This window comes from Dermochelys coriacea, chromosome 5 (genome assembly GCF_009764565.3).
Source record: "Dermochelys coriacea isolate rDerCor1 chromosome 5, rDerCor1.pri.v4, whole genome shotgun sequence".
NCBI classification, from domain to species: domain Eukaryota; kingdom Metazoa; phylum Chordata; order Testudines; family Dermochelyidae; genus Dermochelys; species Dermochelys coriacea.
In genome coordinates, this window is record NC_050072.1 from 45,241,452 (window position 1) to 45,260,343 (window position 18,892).

Below are 18,892 nucleotides of genomic sequence, written 5' to 3' on the forward strand. Positions count from 1 at the left end.
GTAAAGTGCTTTGAAATACAGTTCTATCTAACACTGGCCAGGGTTAATACCAGAATATACAGAATATGCTGGCAATGTTTAATCATATTCAGATGCCATCTTTGTCTTCTTATCTAGCAATTTCTAGGGAGCGCATCACAATAGCCCCCAAGCATTGCAGCTTGTTAACTAGGGTCCAATGCTAGTGTAGACAAAGCTCAAATGGGACAAAAAGACAAGAGCAGGACATCATCTATGGGGAGTTCTATACTGTGAAACTAAGTGTGAAACTGGGTAAGGTAAGATCAAAGGCAGCAGCAATTATGTCAAAGATGAAAAAGGGACAATTCACAGGAAGGTTGATGACAATTTTACTCCACAGGTTGCAAGCTATAGGACCCTATCTATCCTTTAAACCATCCAGGCAGTAATTTTAGGGCCAGAAACACAGGCAACACTTTGGACTCCAAAACTCCACATGCATATTTTTGCTGAACATCTATTCATATTACAAAAATCAGATACCTGTATGCACACAAATCAGATAACTGTGTCTGTCTGAACAATGTGGATGCAGAATATGGGGTCTACAGATCAAAATCTGTGTAAGCAATGTTGGAGGCTAGTTTGGGGCTGGCTTGAAAATGTTGCCCCTTTAATCTTATTTTCTCTGCCCGTTTATTTTTGTAGAAATTCAGATTTCTAAAGCTCAAAGAGAGAAGCACTTATCTCATATACAAGATCATCACACATAAAAAAATTCAGCTAGTATTGTAATTATTTTTTATCGTCGTAAAGACTGCAGTTCCTGTTCATGAATTTATCTTTCCCCCTCCCAATGCTTGGTTCTAATATACACCTTTTACCTTTAGAGAATAACTCAATATATACCACCAGATACATACTAAGTGTGAGGGAGTCAATTATCCTCTCCATGCACAGAGTGCTATGTGTATAATTACAATTAGTGTTGATGTGCAGGAGAATGGTGTGGGTAACATTTGTTAAGAGAAAAATAGATACCCTCTCTCTGCCCCCCCAAAAATTATAATGATTTGTCTTCCAGAGAGTTTGAAAGCAAGAGATTAGCTGTGTTTCACAAACTCTGGCAGCTCCATTCCTGTGTGCAGGTTAAGTACGCCAGCTTTCTCCAAAACAAAGGCAGGGTGAGCAGCACTGGTAAATCTGTGCCTGATGGTGAACAGAACTAGTCCTCTCTCTGCATTGAAGAATGAAAGTCTCCTAGCATTATAATCCAGCAGAATTCCGACCCTGGTTGGCTGCTCCATCACGTAAACGTCATTCATTACACCATGGTGGAAGAATTTATAAATGAAACTGTAGAGAATGGGAAATAGAAACAAAATGAGAATCCATGATGCCATTAATCAGAAATAAACCACCACCATTTATTTCCCAGCCATTAACAAATTGCTGCCTCTCGCACACTTTGCACAGTGGAGTTCACACATTGAAGGAGATCTCTGAGAAGTATGAAACTTACTATACGTCTAAGGTGAAGTTATTTCACAATACTTCCCTGTACACTCTGAACTCTTACACTAGCTCCTCAGCATTTCAAAGAACTCTCTTTCAGGAGAAAGACACCCATTCCAATCTCATTCATCAATGCCACCTTTGTTCTTTTCCAGCCTCTGGGCCCAGTTATGGCATCATGGGGATTTGAGGATGCTCAGCTCCTCACAAGATCAGGCCCTATTTGTCTCAAGTGCTGCATTTAGTTGATTGTTGCTAATATGCTCAGATTTAGGATTAAATTAAAAATGTACTCCCCAAAGTTTGGCACTTTACTTGAACCTGTAGTATGCTCATGCCCTATAAGCAGGGCTACAATTTTGTCTTGGAAATTTTTAGTAAATTTCATGGCAGAAGTGCATGGGGTGCGGGGGGGAATAGATAAGTCACAGAAAGGAGAGGAAGCCCACCCTGCTCTCACCCCACAGCAGCAGTTCTGTTCCACAGGACTGGGCCCGGCTCCCCTTGCTGGGCGTTGCAACCTGGCACACGGGGTTGTACCACCACTTTGGTTTTGCCCATCCACTGCTCTGCAGATAGAGGAAGAGGGGCCAAACCTGAGTGTTGCTGAACCCTGTGTGCCAAGCCACACCACCACTCGGACCTAATCAAATGTCTTTATACAGCCATTTCCAAGATTGCACCAACTCCATTCCCGTTCAGGATTTCCATAACCACAGTGACCTCGTGACAAATTATAACCCTACCTATACAGCTTTAAGTGACTTGGGACTGTCCCTTTCCCCATGCCACAGCTGCAGCCATAGGGGCACTCAAACTGGATCCCCCTCATTATAAAAGAATGGAATGGCTAGCAGGGTGTGCTTTGTGTGATCTCCAGGACTCTGGAACTTGCTCCGTGCTCTAGAAATGACCTTCTGCACATGCTCCAAAAGCCCTTTTTGATAGGGTTTTGCAAGACAGTTGAGAGTATATCCCCAGAACCCTGTACCTGATCCACTGGCTGGCTGAGCTGAGTTGGGTTGGGTTCATTTGTGCCTGACAAATGTTTGTTTTTTAATGCTGCCAGGTGTGCTAAGCTGCTGTCAGGCTAAGTGTCCGGGCACCTAGAGATCTTTTATAGGTATCTTTTTAATTATGACTTAAATCTGAAGAAATAAAAATAAACAAAGATGTCTTCTACCATGTGCAAAAATGTAACTTTGCAAGTACCTAGACTCACTCAGCTTTACCTTGTTTGTGTAGAACAACAACATATGCACCAAGAAGTATCATCCTGCCCCAGGATGCTGCCTTGTGGGGTAGAGTTATAGGAGATTCCAATCCGGTAGCCTTTGCAGCCAGTGACGGTGGTTTCCCAGTAATGCCGACCACGAGCTGGCAGCAGCTCACCCAGGACAGATGGAATTCTATGAAAGAGAATACAGCAAAGCCAGTATTTCAGCACAGTGACTGCATAATGTTCTTTTCATCAATTATAGTCACATCATGTGTCAGCATCTTATATTGCTTAGATACTAACTTCATCCTCCTAACTGAAGCTTTTCAACATAAAAAGCTTAGTTACTTTTAGCAAAAATCCTCTGATTCTACCTGCACATTGTGGTAAACTCACAGAGAGAATTTAAAACTATTAAACATTATAGAAAGCCTTATGATGTCCAGTAAAAGAGACACAAGGATGTAGAATAACATTTTCAAACGTGCCTGGTTGATTTAGAAGTCCCATTCTCAAAAGAGACTTAGGCATTAAGGGCTGGTCTACACCAGAAAGTTTTGCCACTTGATTATACTAGTACAGTTAGATTGAAAAAAACCCTAGTATGTGTATGGTTATGGTGGTAGAAAGGTGCTTGTACCAATGTAAATTACTGAGATTCAGGAAGCCAAACAGGCTATATCAGTATAAACACCTTCTATGCAGGTATAACTGCATCCACACTAGGGTTTATACCAGTATAACAAAAAAAATCCCATCCCTAACTGACATTGTTATACTAGTTTAACTTTCCTAGTGTAGACCAGTCCTCAGGAGTCACTTTTGAAAATGAGATTTAGTCTCGTAAGGGACTTGGGGGAAGTTTACACTTAAAACGCTGCATCGGTGCAGCAGTGTCACTGTAGCATGTTAACAGAGATGCTATAAAGAGAGACTAGTGAATACTCCTTATGAAAAGAAAGTAAGATGACCAGCCATTTTTAACCATGGTCAATATGGCAATAAAAATCACAAATCAGGTCTTCTTGGGGCAATTTTCAAGACAGAAAGGGTCTTGAAGAGCCAGAGAACTGTGTATGGGCCAAGACAAGGGCAGAGCCAGTCACTCCAGTATGTAGCTTATTCTCTGAATTTTTATCTCACAAAACATGGTGACTGGGCAATAAAACAAAATTCAGTGTTGATAGGTGCAAGGTAATGCACATTGGAAAACATAATCCCAACTATACAAAAAACAATGGGGTCTCAATTAGCAGTTGCCACTCAAGAAAGACATCTTGGACTCATTGTGAATAGTTCTCTGAAAACATCCGCTCAATGTGCAGTGGCAGTTAAAAAACTAACAATGTTAGAAACAATTAGGAAAGGGATAGATAATAAGACAGACAATATCATAACGCCATGGTAAACCCACACCTGGAATACTGCTTGCAATTCTGCACTTCCCATCTCAAAATAGATATATTAGCATTGGAAAAAGAACAGAGAAGGACAACAAAAATGATTAGAGGTATAGAACAGCTTCCATCCAAGAAGAAATTAAAAAGACTGGGACAGGCCAGCTTAGAAAAGAGACAATTAAGGAGGGATATTATAGAGATCTATAAAATCATGAACAGTATAGAAAAAAATGAATATGAAGGTGTTATTTACCTCTTCACATAAGACAAGAACTAGGGGCCATCCAATGAAATTAATAGGCTGCAGGTTTAAAACTAACATAAGGAAATACTTCTTCAGACAAAACACAGTCAACCTGTAGAAGTTGTTACCAGGATGTGAAGGCCAAAAGTATAACTAGGTTCAAAAAAGAGTTAAATTGGTCCATCAATAGCTATCAGTCAAGATGGTCAGGGACGCAACCCCATGCACTGGGTGTCCCTAAGTTTCTGACTGCTAGATCACTTGCTAATTGCCCTGTTCAGTTCATTCCCTCTGAAGCATCTGGCACTGGCCACTGTCAGAAGGCAGGCAGGGCACTAGGTTAGATGGACCACTGGTCTGAGCCAGTATGGCCATTTTTACATTTTTATCAGTTTAATCTTCAGGGGAGGTTTCTCAGTGCAGCCTTAACCTCTTTACAACATTAAAAATGGTATCAGACTAACAGACATTGATATGTTATATTTTCTCTTCCATCTGGCCTCAATTTTATTAAGGTGTCTGGATAAGCAAGTTTGACGGTTTTTTCATTTGAGGATACAATGTTTTGTTACCCATCTCTTCCTCTCTTAATATTAAAAGTTAGAATATAATATTTTTAAAGTGTATATTTTGATAGCATTTTGTATCCCATTCTCCCAATCTTCAAATACTGGTTTTGGGGGAGGGGAGTGTTTCAATATTTCGAGCTGTAATGGACAGGCATGATACGTCTAATTTATTGATGTGAGCCAGCTACTTTGCACAGCTCCAGGACCATGGACTGTCACACAAATTAGAATAGCCTTCAGGCTGCTTAAGCTTACACCAGAGACCACACTGGGATATGAGAACGTAAAGGTGGTTGTTTATGCCAGTTGAACCAGATAATCTGGCCCATTCAATCATCTGTATCGACAGTGCCTAGCATATTGTTGCTAATATAATGTATTAATTAAATTATTTACAACAACAAATCACAACATTGGGGCTATTTTTTCTGAAACATTCCCTTGATACCTCTGTTTTAGAACAACAAAGGTGTTTTCTAAAGTTCAATAATAATTTATTATAAGTTTTTTTAAAATCAACTGTCATGAGCAAATATCATAAGATAGGTGCTGTTTTATAAATCCAAATAATGAAATAAATTGGTGTGACCACAGAACAAGTACCATTTTAGGTTTGTAGGTGTGATTGTTTCCACTTCACAGTAGTGCTAAAATTGAAGCACTATCCCATTGAATTTCTAGAAATGCATGGCTTGTCTACACTTACTGAGGAATGGATCCGCAGCGATCGATGCATGGCGGTCAATTTAACAGGTCTAATGAAGACCCGCTAAATCGACCACAGATAGCTCTCCCGTCGACTCCTGTACTCCACCTGAACGAGAAGTGCAAGGGGAGTCAACAGGAGAGCATCTCCCAGCCACATAGCGTAGTGTGTACCCCACAGTAAGTAGATCTAAGTACATCGACTTCAGCTACGTTATTCACATAGCTGAAGTTGCATAACTTAGATTGATCTCCCCCCATAGCGTAGACAAGGCCTCACTGACTTTTGCAAGATGAGGCAGATTCTTGCTCTTACTGAAGAGGTGTTCTGTTCCCTCTTAAAGCAGTTCAAGTCCAGTGTATCTTTATTTTTAAGGTGAATTCTCCACTTCCTTGCACCCTAAATAATCATCTATAGCTGTGTAAAGTGGGCATAAAATGCTGCCATTTGATTAAGCATTTTGCACCCACCTGGTGCAGGGGTAGATTATACAAGGTACAAGGCAACGAATGCTTGACCAAACAGGTTTTGCACCGATTTAACTAAATCAATCAAAAAAATAACTTAGTTAAACTGGTGCAGCCTCCCAGTGTAGATTCAGTTATACCATATCAGGGTGTTGCAGCAATTTAACTAAATGTTTTTTCTACCATTGGTGTTAAATTGGTGCAAAAACTGGGTGTAAACAAGCCTGAAGAGTCAGGCCCCATATGGAAACATCAGAACTTCCATGCTCAGGATTCTGATACTTACCCAGCGAATTTGGTTCTCTCAGGAAGGCATATCACAGTTCCATCGGAAGACACTTGCAAAGCAGGATGAGCTGTGTCACTCATCACATGAAATCTAGTTCCTGTTATTATTCATGATAAAGAAACACACACCAGTTCAGGGATGACTTCAGTGCTAATATGAAGTGAATCATAAAATACCAAACTATACAACAACATTTACTGTTTTCTAAACAAGACACAGCAGCAACGATGAGTTTCTCTTAGAGAAGGGCAGAGCCCGAACAGTGCACTCTTCAGCGCAACTACTCTTCTCTTGAAATTCAGATCTGGATCTGAACGTGGCAGCTTGGATCCATCTTATTTTCACAAAAGGAGGAGGTGGTGTATGAAAGCAATAAGCCTTAAATCAGGGCAACACCTGTGTATCAGCAGTGGTTTCCCTGCTTCGCTCTCCCACACATAAAATAATTATACAGCAGGAGCAGCAGTGGCTACCAGCATTGACAGCCAATTTTATTTTTTAGCATTTTCTAGCATAACCATGAAAGTTTCACAAAGGAGAACCCAGCAGTTTTGAACTTTAATAACTTTTTTTACTAAACTATCGTAATCCAGTTCCCCACTAGAATAGCACAATCATAAATATGGCCTCACTACACAGACTTCCTAGTGAATCTGCCATAGGTAATCACACTCTCAAAAATAAAAATAAGACAACTAGAGATATGCTGGAAAACTGTATGACTACTTTATGTAGGGTTTGTAGCTGTGATTGTTCTCCACATTTTTTTACTAATCTTATTGCCACAAGCTGTTCTGCATCCGTCAAAATCTTTTTCATTAGTAATGGGTAATGTTATATCAAAGAAGGCAAAGGCTCCCAAGTGGTTAAGGTAGTTCAAAAACTCTTTTGGGCAACACAGAGATCCCTGATATTAAAAAAAGTTTTGAAGTCAATTATTTTTCAAAACATAGTTCTTGAAGTTTGAGCCTGCCATAATGTATCTTCTCCTAAAACACTGGACTACGTTGTTGTTGTTTTTTAAATCCACTTACAGACTTTTAGTTGCGTTTCACATCATTCTGAATAATTTTGAATAGAATCTTTTATTAGGAAAAAAAATCCCCAAACATATCCAGGTAAGTGACACACACTGAAATGCAAAGATCAGTTTCTGTCAACTGTTGAATTCACTAGAGTTGCATAGGTCTAACCAGGGGAGAACTTGGTATTGTTTTAGGAGTTTTACATTCATAGGAGTTGTACAAAACTCCAAAACCTGAAGAACATTGGACAGTTTCCAGTGGTTCTGATTCTGATTTCACTTACACCAGCTTTACACTGGCATAACTCTACTAAATTCAGCTGAGTTATTCCCAATTTACACTAAAGGTCAGTCAAATCAGAAGCAGGCCCAATAAATATGTCACAATAAACTGGTTACTTTTAGAGACTAAATTTCAGCATTTGGGGGCAATTATGCCACCTTTGGGTGCCCTGCCACTCTACTCCATTGTTTTGATGTCAGAAAATGCAGATCTACCTTTCGTTGAGATGAGGGCGGCTTCACTCTGTTCACTTGTCCCAGAGGAGTTGGCAGCTCTCACATAGAAGAAATAATTCACATTGGGCTGCAGATTAACTTGCAGTTCAGGCTTTTTTATTCCAGCAAAAGATCTAGAAAAATTCAACAATTTTTACAATTGAAAATGCATACTAAAACTATCATGATCAAATTAAAATGACCTCTTATACAAACAGCTAAGCCATTTTAGCTACATAATACTGTACTCGGATATTACACTAATGGGCACTGTGGGAAAACCTGAGACTGGATGGAAGCATAGACAGACAGACAGACCTTCTTTTCTTCAGATTACAGATGGATTTTGCCTTTTACCTATGACATTTTCCCTCGTTTTACTGGCCTATTCCTTTAAAATTACTTGAGTCTCTACTGCCTTGCACCTTATATAGTTATTTACACCTATGTAAATCAGGTGTAAAATTCAACTAATCTGATTTAGTAGCATTTTATACCCACTTTGTGCTCAGATTGCGCAGATGGAGGTAAGTATACAAAGTTCAAGGCAGTGGAGAATCAGGACCCCTAATTTTCATTGATCTTCCTAGTAAAACATCCATGTTGCCAGATGAATGAGTTAAACAAATAGAAACTTCAATAAATACAGCTGCATATGAGCACACATGGCTGGTATGACTGGGCTACTTAAATACAGATTTCAACTGTGAGTGGAAGATACCACTTTTTGAATATATGTGAGAACCACACATCTTATTGTAAGCTCTTATCTCACGCATCATTCAGCAAAAAAGACCTGGCCTCCCCTCCCTAACTTTGCAGTGCACTTTTACTGGCTAGCTTTGCAAGATACAGCAGTAGGAGAGCGGCCTTGGCACAGTCCTATTTTGATTAATCCTGCCTTTTATGATTCCTCAAAAGCTCCTGCCTTCATATCTTCGACAGCTGGTTCCATTACACACTCCAGAAAACTGAGAGAATCAGCACTACCTCGATCTACTTCACAGACACTTTGAAGTGACCTTGAAGGCACCTGGGTTGCCTGGAAAAATATGAACTTTACTTTTTATTTTGATGAAAACATATGGGCTGAATTTAACATTTTCTCACTTTCTGGGTCATATTTTCCATAGAATGCACATACACCATTGCATGCACAAAACCTGTATCTGAGTGCCCAGCTAGCAGTTACCTGCACAGATTAGGTAACTTTGCCCACAAGTACCAGTCTGTACATACCATTCAGTTACCCAGTTTTCAAATGTAAGTGTAGGTTGTCTACAATGTGCACACGCGTGTGCACATTTTGGGTCAAATTCTGCCCCTACTGCATGCCTGTTCCCTCATAATGGAACCACATGGTTCTGTTGTACAAGGAGGAGCTGGATGTGGGGGACCCTAGCTCCGAACAAGACCGCTGTATGCCAGCTTATGGAAGGTGGGAGGAGAGAGAGTTGGGGGTCACCACAGCACAGAACCTCCTTCTCTCTGCTTGCTGTGTCGTGTCTAGATTTAAAAAAAAAAAAAAAAAAAAAAAGGGCTCTGCAACTTTTCTGAAACATGGAGAAGAGGATTCCTCCCGCCCTGGCTCCAACTGTGCATCTCCCCAGCACATAGTCTGACGATTTAGACCAGCTGCTTGGTGTCTGAATATTGGACAGATGAAAATGGTTCCTCCAGGGGAAATGATAGAAACTCCCTCACTCGGGACAGTTAAAATGAGACTAGAATAGTCTCACTACTACAATTACTACTCCTGCACCAACAGGGGGATGGAACTAGATTAGCCAATGAGTCTTTACCATCTCTAATTTCTATGATCCCACAGTAGTCAGACAGGCAAATGCAGTTTGCTACGCAAGTCCATTACTACTAATGTATGGAAACTGTTTTTCTGCAGATGTCCCACCAGACAGCAGTACAAACTGAAGAAAGATCAGTGCTCTTCCACTAGGATTTTCACATGCACATCTGAGCCTTGTTTATCAGTATGAGCAAAATCTCGCAGTCCTTACACGTTCCTCATGAAGGCAAAACTCCCTTTAACTTCAAAGGGAGCTTTGTGTCCATAAAGATTGCAGGATTGCACTCTATGTGCAATTTATTTCACTTCTCCATTGTATGCATTTTACAGTGTCTTTTGTCGTGAAAAATCTGAGAAAAAAAATCATTATGTCCTTCAAAGATGCTTCCAATCTGAGTGAACTTCAAAGGGTTGGGGGTTTTAAGCTCATCAGGACTAAGCCAAACCTCGTTATAGAAATAAGCATGCAAATCCCAAAAGAGATGCAGTAAATGCAGAATCAGGTAACCCAAAATTGATGGAGATTGACAGACTGTGTCACTATCAAGTAAGTGATAAAAACCCTGATTCAACAAGGTACTTAAGCATGTGCCTGCCTTTAAGCAGGTGAATAATCATATCGGTGGATTATCCCAGAAAGGTTTTGTGGCAGAAGTGTGACTAGAGGAGGGATGACTAAAGAGAGGGGGGTCCCATAGAGGAGAAAGACTGGTCTGAGTATAGAAGGAACATGGAAAAAAGTATGATGAGAGTACAAGAAGAATACAAAAGAAGCACTTTGGAGGCAGGCTAAAGTAGAATAAAAGAAGCAAGGAAGGAGAGACAGCCAAGACTCAGGCAGGAATGGAGTTTTGCAAAGCTTTGAAACAAGTTGTCCACACTTACTTAAACTGGGAAGATCGCCTTGGACACTCTATAATGTCCTTGATACCCCAATAGTTTTTGCAGGTGAAGTCATTTTTCATAGTGCTTCATTAAAAGTTCTGTGATAGAAGCAGAACACACTGGAAAGGAGCCATTTTGCTCAAGTAGTTAAAAGAATGAGTAGTTAAAAATCGAGCTACAAGGAGACATAGAAAACTGCATGTCCTAATGAATGGGCAAAAATCTCTCAAGTAGAGATTTCCTCTGCAGAATGCCTTCCTGTTTTCCCTAAGAGATGCCACAAAAGTCACTGCCCTACCATGAAAACAGGAGGTGTCCTTCCCACGCCCCACATTGCAGAATAATTATATCATAACATTTGAAATGGCTTCTTAGCTTAACCAAAGGCTGTGCAACACATCCATCTGAGTAGAGAGGGGAGCAAACTGCAACATTCACATCCTGAGTCAGAGCCAAACGTAGGGGCGTTCAGAGCTGCGGTTTGTGTTCAGAGTAGGATCAGCCATCCAGTTCAGACTGGGATGTCCTCCAAGTCTGACGATACTTGAATTCCGGCTTTGGGCCCATCTCAATATGAGAGCGCAATATTTTACATACAGCGCAGATTTAATAGCAACACAAAAGTTGTCTGGACTCAGAATGGATCTATCAGTAAAACAGTGATCAGGTTTGCCAGTAAGGTACTGTGCTTAGTAACCTATTTTAGCTAGCTTTAAGCTTCCTAAGAATACGAGCCCATCAATTTTATCTGAGATTAAGGCTTAAAAAATATCCCTGCTGGTGCCAACTCATGAAAGAGGATAAGCCAACAAGATGGACATTCATTTGCAACACTGAGTTAATTTCAGCCAGCTCCAGACTCACAACAAGCTGAGTCCCAAACAAGAAATGTCTTTGAATGCCTTGCCTTTTGGTCTGGCTGCTGGGGGAAGGGATGAGGTGGAAAACTGAACCAATGACACCCCCACCCCCCGAGCCATAGGCAATCACTTTTGTTGGTTATGCTTTAGGTCAGCCCTCTAGTCAGTAATACAAACTTTAGAGTGAAAAAGTCATGATTACTGCCTGATTTATGTGAGTATAAGGCAAGTATGTGGGAAGGGAATCAGCATTGTTAACATTCTGATGGTGCTATGGGAAAAGCCTGCTCCATTTCCAAGTACCTGTGATAAACTGTGATGCTAGATCACCCCTAATCTAGCAAAAACCATTGAACCCTGTACTTTCTGTCATGGAAGGAAGGGAAATCAATCTAACAAAATATGCTGAGTGTTCTGTTATATACTTGCTGTTTGAAATATGCCTGCACATTTTACAGACAATTGGAAATGTAAAAAAATAATTGTATTGTCAAAGCATGACATAACCTGGCCCTTTTCCAAGAGGTTTTCTTTAGGTTTCATAATATTGCTACAAAACCTTTGACAAAAAGTACAGGGCATTAAAAGCAAAGGAACACAAGACACTTTTTTTTTTCATTTTCTCTCTTGCTTCTGTTTAGAATGAGAAATCCAAGTCTCAAAGCCAGTGTCCAAATTTCAGGTATTATATTTAACAGTAACACTATTTGACTTTAAGCAGGAAGGAGTTACATTTTTCTTCACATTTAAATTGGTGGACAAAATTGTGTCACCTGACTGATGTAGCTCAATGCTCAGAAATTACCTAGAACACTGGAGATTTTCCTGAGTCATGAGAAATCGGATTTGTAGTTGTTTTTTGTTTTCATTCACACAACAATTATATCCCATTTATTCCCATCTATTTCAATAAAAATTCTAAAGGGGTACTTTCAAATACAATGTAAGCCAATGGATGACTTACATATGTTAAAGTGTTCAGAATCCCCTCTGTATTTTAAATAGTTATTTTCCCTTTCAAACAATCCGCCAATGAAACCCAACATCTAGAGCTGTGCTGACATCATTGATATCTGTGGTGGGAGCTGAATGCACACATTTTGCAAGTATAGTACCTCACAGTATATCTGAAGACAGTACCGGGCTCTTCTTCAGTGAGTGCATGCAAATCATTTAGGCCCAATTTTTTTTTTTTACAAGCATTGCTAAATCTTGAATGGCTGTTTTGGGATGCTCATCTTGAGCCACCTAGGGCTGACTGAGGTTCTGAGCACCTACAGCTACCATTCACTTCCGTGGCAGATGCAACTTCTCAGCGTACACAAGTTTTCACAATGTCTCTACAGCACTGTTTGACACTGGACAACATTATTATATCATTCCCAGACCTATTTGCTCGATGGAGACCGTACTTCTGAGAGTGGCCTCAAACAAAGTAGTCCATTCTCTCCCAGGCTAGCATTCCTGCCAGTAGATAGGTATAGTATTGCATAGATACCTGAAGGTTCCAGTTGGCATCAGGATGCCAGCTGAAATCCAGCACAGATCAGTGGTGCTGAGGGAAAGTTTTGCCAGTAGGTGGTCTTTGTGAAAGGAGTTGGTGATCTCAATCCAGTTCCTACTGGACAGGTGTCCATGTAACCAAATCATCACCGTAACTGGCCCTCATTGTCACTTTTCATGGCAGTCTCAGCAAGACTGAATGGGCATTGGAGACTCAGTATTTTTTTTTGCTGCTAGAGATGGTCCCGTCCAGTTTAGGATTCAAACATATTGGCAAGGCAATGGGCAGGGATGCTTGCCCTGCTATTTTACGCATAGATGGAAGATTTCAGTCTCTAGAGGTGTCAAACTCACACTGATCACAAGAATTAAATTCACTCAGGAAAACACAAACACAATTATTTCCACTTCTTATGAATTCACAACATATTAATTTCTGTTTCTCAGTTTCTATCTACCCACACAACTAGTCCCAGGACTATATTTCTCAACATTTTCCATCTTCCACCCACAGCTCCATTGACTTCTCCACCAGGAAAAAGTGGAACTATGAGAAAACAGCAGAGGTGTAGAAATCAAAAGAAATATTTCAAGCCCACTTACCCTGGAAAAGGATTAAAGAAAAGCAAGGATGTGTGAGGAGGAGCTCCATGAGTTTACACACAGCCAGTAGGAAATCTTCAGCCACCACAATAGCAAGGTTAGGGACTGATTGTTGTCAGAGGACTAAATAGGTTCTGCACTAAATCATCCCTCATGCAGGTGAAAAGTTGAAAGGGGGGACATCTCTGTGCCGATTTCTTTTCAGAGATTCCCCCAAACTCTCCCACTGGGGAGTGGGGATTGTCTTCACAGGAAAGGGTGTGGTCCTGTGCACATACCTGGTGGATCTCCTGGAATCTGCAGGAGGCCACAACCATTTGTGTGTAAGCCCTGTATCCTTGTACCTGATCCAGCCCCCTGTGGTGCATTGGAGACCCCCTTTTTCTGTGGTGGCTCCCCAGAAGGATATATGCAGAGAAGTTTATGTAGCCTAAGACCATATTACCTTTTCCTAGCAAGTTCCATATACCAGCACAAGTGTGCAATTTGTATCCTCTAACCCCCCAACTTCTCCACTACTTCCCATGTCTCCTCCCTCATTCTCTGCTCCCTCCACCATGCCCAGGCCACCCCAGCAGTTGAATTAACTATCCATTGGATCCCCACTGGTGCTGCAGAAGCCCCTTTCAAGGGAAATCCAAGAGGCAGGCACAAGATGGGGAGTCTCTGGGCTTCATGGAGCTGGAGCAAAACAGGATGGGACTAGAGATACAGGTTTGCTGTGTAAATGTCCTGTACCTGGCATATCCCCAAGATCTGTGGTGTCTGTCAAACGTACTCCCTGTTTGCTTTTATGGAGGTTCTCCATGCCTTCAATGGAAAAATTCAGAGGAAACTATAGGGGAGTCCACAAAGTTTCCTGGACCCTACTGTTATGTGACCATATACTCACCAACCCTCATCAGGCCACTTATTATTTGGGCTATATGCACAAAAAAAAATATTGCCAGAGGAACATCCTACTTTAGTACAGAGCATTTTCCAGTTTAGTCTTTTTTTCCTGATTTTTGTGAAAATAAATGGCAGTTTCCTTAGGTTAGAAACTATTATATTAAAGGAGGCAAAAACCTTTCTGAAAAATTGGGAAAAATCTCGCTGGAGCAATTTTGACAAATTTCATTTTTTGTCCTTTCTGAAATTTCACTCTGGTCACAGTGAAAAAGCTATTTTCTACCACAAAAAGGCCAAAATATCAATCTGATTCAGTAATATATAGACTCATGAACATTTCAGATTTTGCACAGACATACTTGATAACAAGGTTCAGTCAATTCTATTATTTTGTAGGCACAGTTCTCTTCACATAAGCAAACTGCTCCACACTAAACTTATTTTGCTCACCGATGACAGCTAAACATTTTCAGCTTTGCTGTTGAGCAAAATAAAGGCTATTCCACTTAATTTTAAGTAAACTTGTACTGTATAGTCAGGAGCAACCACATTTTGCCTAACTGAAGACAACATTGGCAGGAATTCAAGGTTCTCATAAAACGTGTATGAAAATGAGCACACTGCAGCTGCCCGCATACAAGGGACAGCCATGCAGAACTCTTGTTCAGATTAAGACAAAGCATCTTGCGTGGCACATTTAGTCTTTGCAGGCCTCAACTCCTTATTTAAAGATCAGAAGGAGCCATGGTCTACATTGCAGAGTTCTGGGGGCTACATTTGGCACATAGGTACTGACTTTTTTTGCAGGCTATTTAAATATTCTTTTAAAATGTATTTATCCTATTTGTTTTTCCTTTTCCTTAGAGACTATCACCAACTGCCTCTGTGTGTCACCGAATTCATTTCTGTTATTTTTAAGAACAATTAAACTATTCCCCCAAATGCCTTTGGGCAATGGGCTCTTCCCTCTGTATAAACCTCCATCTTCCTTACTGTCCCTGCATCATGTGGGATTGGAAGGTCATTGGGACATGGGGGTTTTTTCTCATTCCCTCTGTTGCCATCCTTTGGGCAGGTACAAGAGGATAGAAAATATACTGATCAGTTATGGGGAACACACACTGAAGTCAGTGCAGTCTGGGACAGTGCTTATATCACTGGAACCTGTCTATTACCCTCACCTGACAAATATGAGCCTTGATATGGATGATGACAACATATATACTCAGTGCCATCATTACTGTGTTTGAAGTGATGGATGGTAAGCCAAGCTGGGTGGGAAATGGTTTTGCCATCCCACGAACATTTGATATTTCAAAAATGGACCCATTCCATATCAGGATGTAACAAAGACCCTCTGAAGTGTTTTGGAGAAAAACTAGAGAGAAATAGCTAGAGCAGTCACTTGGGACATCAGCTACCCAGGTTCATGTGCTTGCTCTGCCTGATTCAGACCAGGGACTTGAACCTGGGTCTCTGACATCCCAGGTGAGTGACCTTCTCACTGGACTATTCTGGGGTGGAGCTCTCTCCTCACCTCCTGAAATTCCATCCTGGACTTGAGAAACTTTTCCCAAAAGTTCAGTCAAAAGCAGTATAAAACGTTTTGGTTTCAACAAATTGGAATTTTCTAACCAAAAAAAATTTGTCAAAAAATTCCAAACCATCTCCAGTCTAAGAGTTGGTTTGTGTTAGTGTGTGGGAGCCTTTTTTGGGGTGGGATAGGAAAGGTTATTTATTAGTGATGACTAATTATTATTTATTTTCCTAGGAGAAATGGTTTATAAGTTGCATGCACTCACAATTTGGATACAGCTGTTATTGTGATTTTTAGAGCACATGCATTATTATTACTTGCATTGCAAGAATATCCAGAATCTGAACCTACTCAAGATCTGGGGCCCCATTGTTCTGGGTGCTGCACAAATACATAGCAGCTAGATACCTGCCCTGAGGATCTTACAATGCAAGTTTTTTTTTTGATATAGCAAGATGATTTGCACAGACAGACCCCTGTGCCAGCATAGACCACGATTGAAATTACCAGGCATTCACCCACACAGAACTCATTGATGGATCAGGTCTTAGGAAAGCTTACAATCTAATTGTAAATCTTACAATTTAACACAGGAAAGATCCATACCAATAGCGTACTAATACTTGTGGTCTGTTTAAGAAATCACACAAATGAATTCTTCTGCTACGCTCTAGTAATGAACCCACACAACAGATTTTCAGGTCTCTTAATTCTTTTTTTTTTTTTTAAACAAACAGACTTCCTAGCCCCTGCTCTTTCCTGTGCAGCACAAGTAAACTGGTTCTGCTGGGGGAGGAGGAGGAGGTGGGGGGGGGCTCCATAGCTGAAGAAGAGGAGGTAGAATTTGCCCCTTAATGTCTTTTATTTCCCAACTGAGGACTAGCTCAATGGACGTTTTTCCTGAGTAAAGACTGCATACGGACTTCAGGTTTGGGGCTCAAGTAAATGGATTCATTAGTTTAGCAGAATAAAATGACGATATTTCTAGTTTCCCCGCATCTAATCTCAGGATTAGCATCTGGCCCAGAAGCTGATTTCTTCCTTATGTAATTCAAGACAAACAGAATAATCTCTTACATAATAATCCATGATCTGGAAAGTGCTCCTTAATTTCTCTTTAATCTCATCTATCCACATTTCAAACCTTAGGGACTGACCTGAGACCCTCTCCTTCAGGAGAGTACTGTCTGCAGTACTCCAGTGTGAAAGACTTTGTTGCTTCAGGGTTAGCTGTGCTCCATCGGATGACGGCAGTGTCCCAACACACAGTACAGTCTTCTGCCTTTAGTAAGGGGGTTGAGGGAGCTGCGAACACAATGACGTGTTAGCTGTACTATGAAGAATGCTACAGCAAATGCAATGTATATGCTAGGCAGATTGAAATGAAAAGACAACCACAAAATGTATACGTCACCAATCCTAAAAAAACCAATAAACTGAATTAGCATAGAAAGATCATTTTTCCTCAGATGGAAATAACGTGTGTGGAAACAACTGTAAACAACAACACTACAATAATGTTCTCATTTTTTTTTTGGGAGGGGAGGAAGGAGGATACATTACTTTACCCATCTCAAAGCCACAGCTTCCACCAAGTGGTCTCAATAATACTTGGTGATTTATAAATATTATTTCATTATGAAGCATGTAAATATCATCATCATATTTTACCAATAGGGAAATTGAATAATCCTTCTCATCCTGCAGAGTTTAAATGATCTGACAAAAGTCAGCCAACAAAGTAAATTTCAGAACATGGATTAGAATACAGGACTCCTAACCCTATTCCTAATCTGCTAGATCAGAATGCCTCCGAAGCAAGTTACAAACTCCGATTGTCATCTGTCAAATGAAGCTAATACATAATACTTATCTAATTACTTGCCATTATTATAATGTATTATTCGTATCACCATAGTGCTCAGAATCCCCAGTTAAGATCAGGGCCTCTGTGTGCTAGGTGCTGTACATACACATAATAAGAGACACCCCCCCCCACAAAAGAGGTTACAATTTAAATAGACAAGACAGAAAAAAGGTGGGGAAAAGTAAGTATCATCATCATCCCCATTTTACAGATGGGAAACTGAGGCATGGAATGACTGATCGACTTTCCCAAAGTCGCACAGAGTGAATGTGTGACAGAGTCAGAAATTGAACTAATATCATTCCATTCCAATGCCTCAAGTACAAGTCACAATTGGGGACATTTTAAATTCTGTGTTTTCTCAAATTTCACATATGGTAAATACATTGCTGTGATTTTACAGGTAGGGAAACTATTTGACTTGCCTATTATCTAGTGGATGGAATCAGTGAAACACTTCTCTACATTTCTAATAGCATTGTCTGGTTAATACCATCTCAGGAACTGAGATCTAATCTTTAAATGTCAAAATATACCTACCAGTTCTAAAAGTGGATTTGTGACTCGGTAAGCTACATCCTGTATAGTTCACAGCCATGACCCATACACCATAATAGCGATCTGGCTCCAGGTCTTCCAAAATGCAGTAACTCTCCTTCACTGTAATTCTGTATTCTTCCACCAAGGCTAGTACAAGCATACACATACAGGTCATTAGAGAAATGCACACCTGTTAGAAACAATTTGTATGGTTTAGGGTCTCTTATATAGACCAGTATGTAAACAGGAGTCGATCATATTGGGGCTTATATACAGTAGGCCTAAAGCTTGCCACAAAAATATGGTCAAGAAGGAACTAAATGAGTTCTGCAGAGTAAGGAGATAATGTATTTGTGGGCACGAGGGGTGCTGAAACTAGGGATGCTGTAGCACCCCCTGGCTTGAAGTGGTTTCCGTCATATACAGGGCTTACAGTTTTGTTCAATGGCTTTCAGCACCCACGCTATACAAATTGTTACAACACCACTGCTGGGCACTATCAAATTTAAT

The 18,892-nt window shown here is 40.5% G+C and overlaps 1 protein-coding gene across 1 annotated transcript in view; it reads right to left on the bottom strand.

Annotated features, from left to right (window-relative positions):
* Window positions 1-1,037: 1,037 nt before the first annotated feature.
* CMYA5 (cardiomyopathy associated 5) overlaps window positions 1,038-18,892 on the bottom strand; it is a 40,110-nt gene continuing 22,255 nt past the window's right edge. Inside the window, exons 7-12 of the mRNA XM_043515150.1 lie at window positions 18,383-18,529; window positions 17,133-17,280; window positions 7,893-8,026; window positions 6,368-6,467; window positions 2,709-2,885; window positions 1,038-1,317 (exon numbers count right to left, since the gene is read on the bottom strand). Of these exons, the coding sequence (XP_043371085.1) occupies window positions 1,065-1,317; window positions 2,709-2,885; window positions 6,368-6,467; window positions 7,893-8,026; window positions 17,133-17,280; window positions 18,383-18,529 (959 nt within the window). The 3' untranslated portion in view covers window positions 1,038-1,064. The remainder of the gene's footprint in view (window positions 1,318-2,708; window positions 2,886-6,367; window positions 6,468-7,892; window positions 8,027-17,132; window positions 17,281-18,382; window positions 18,530-18,892) is intronic.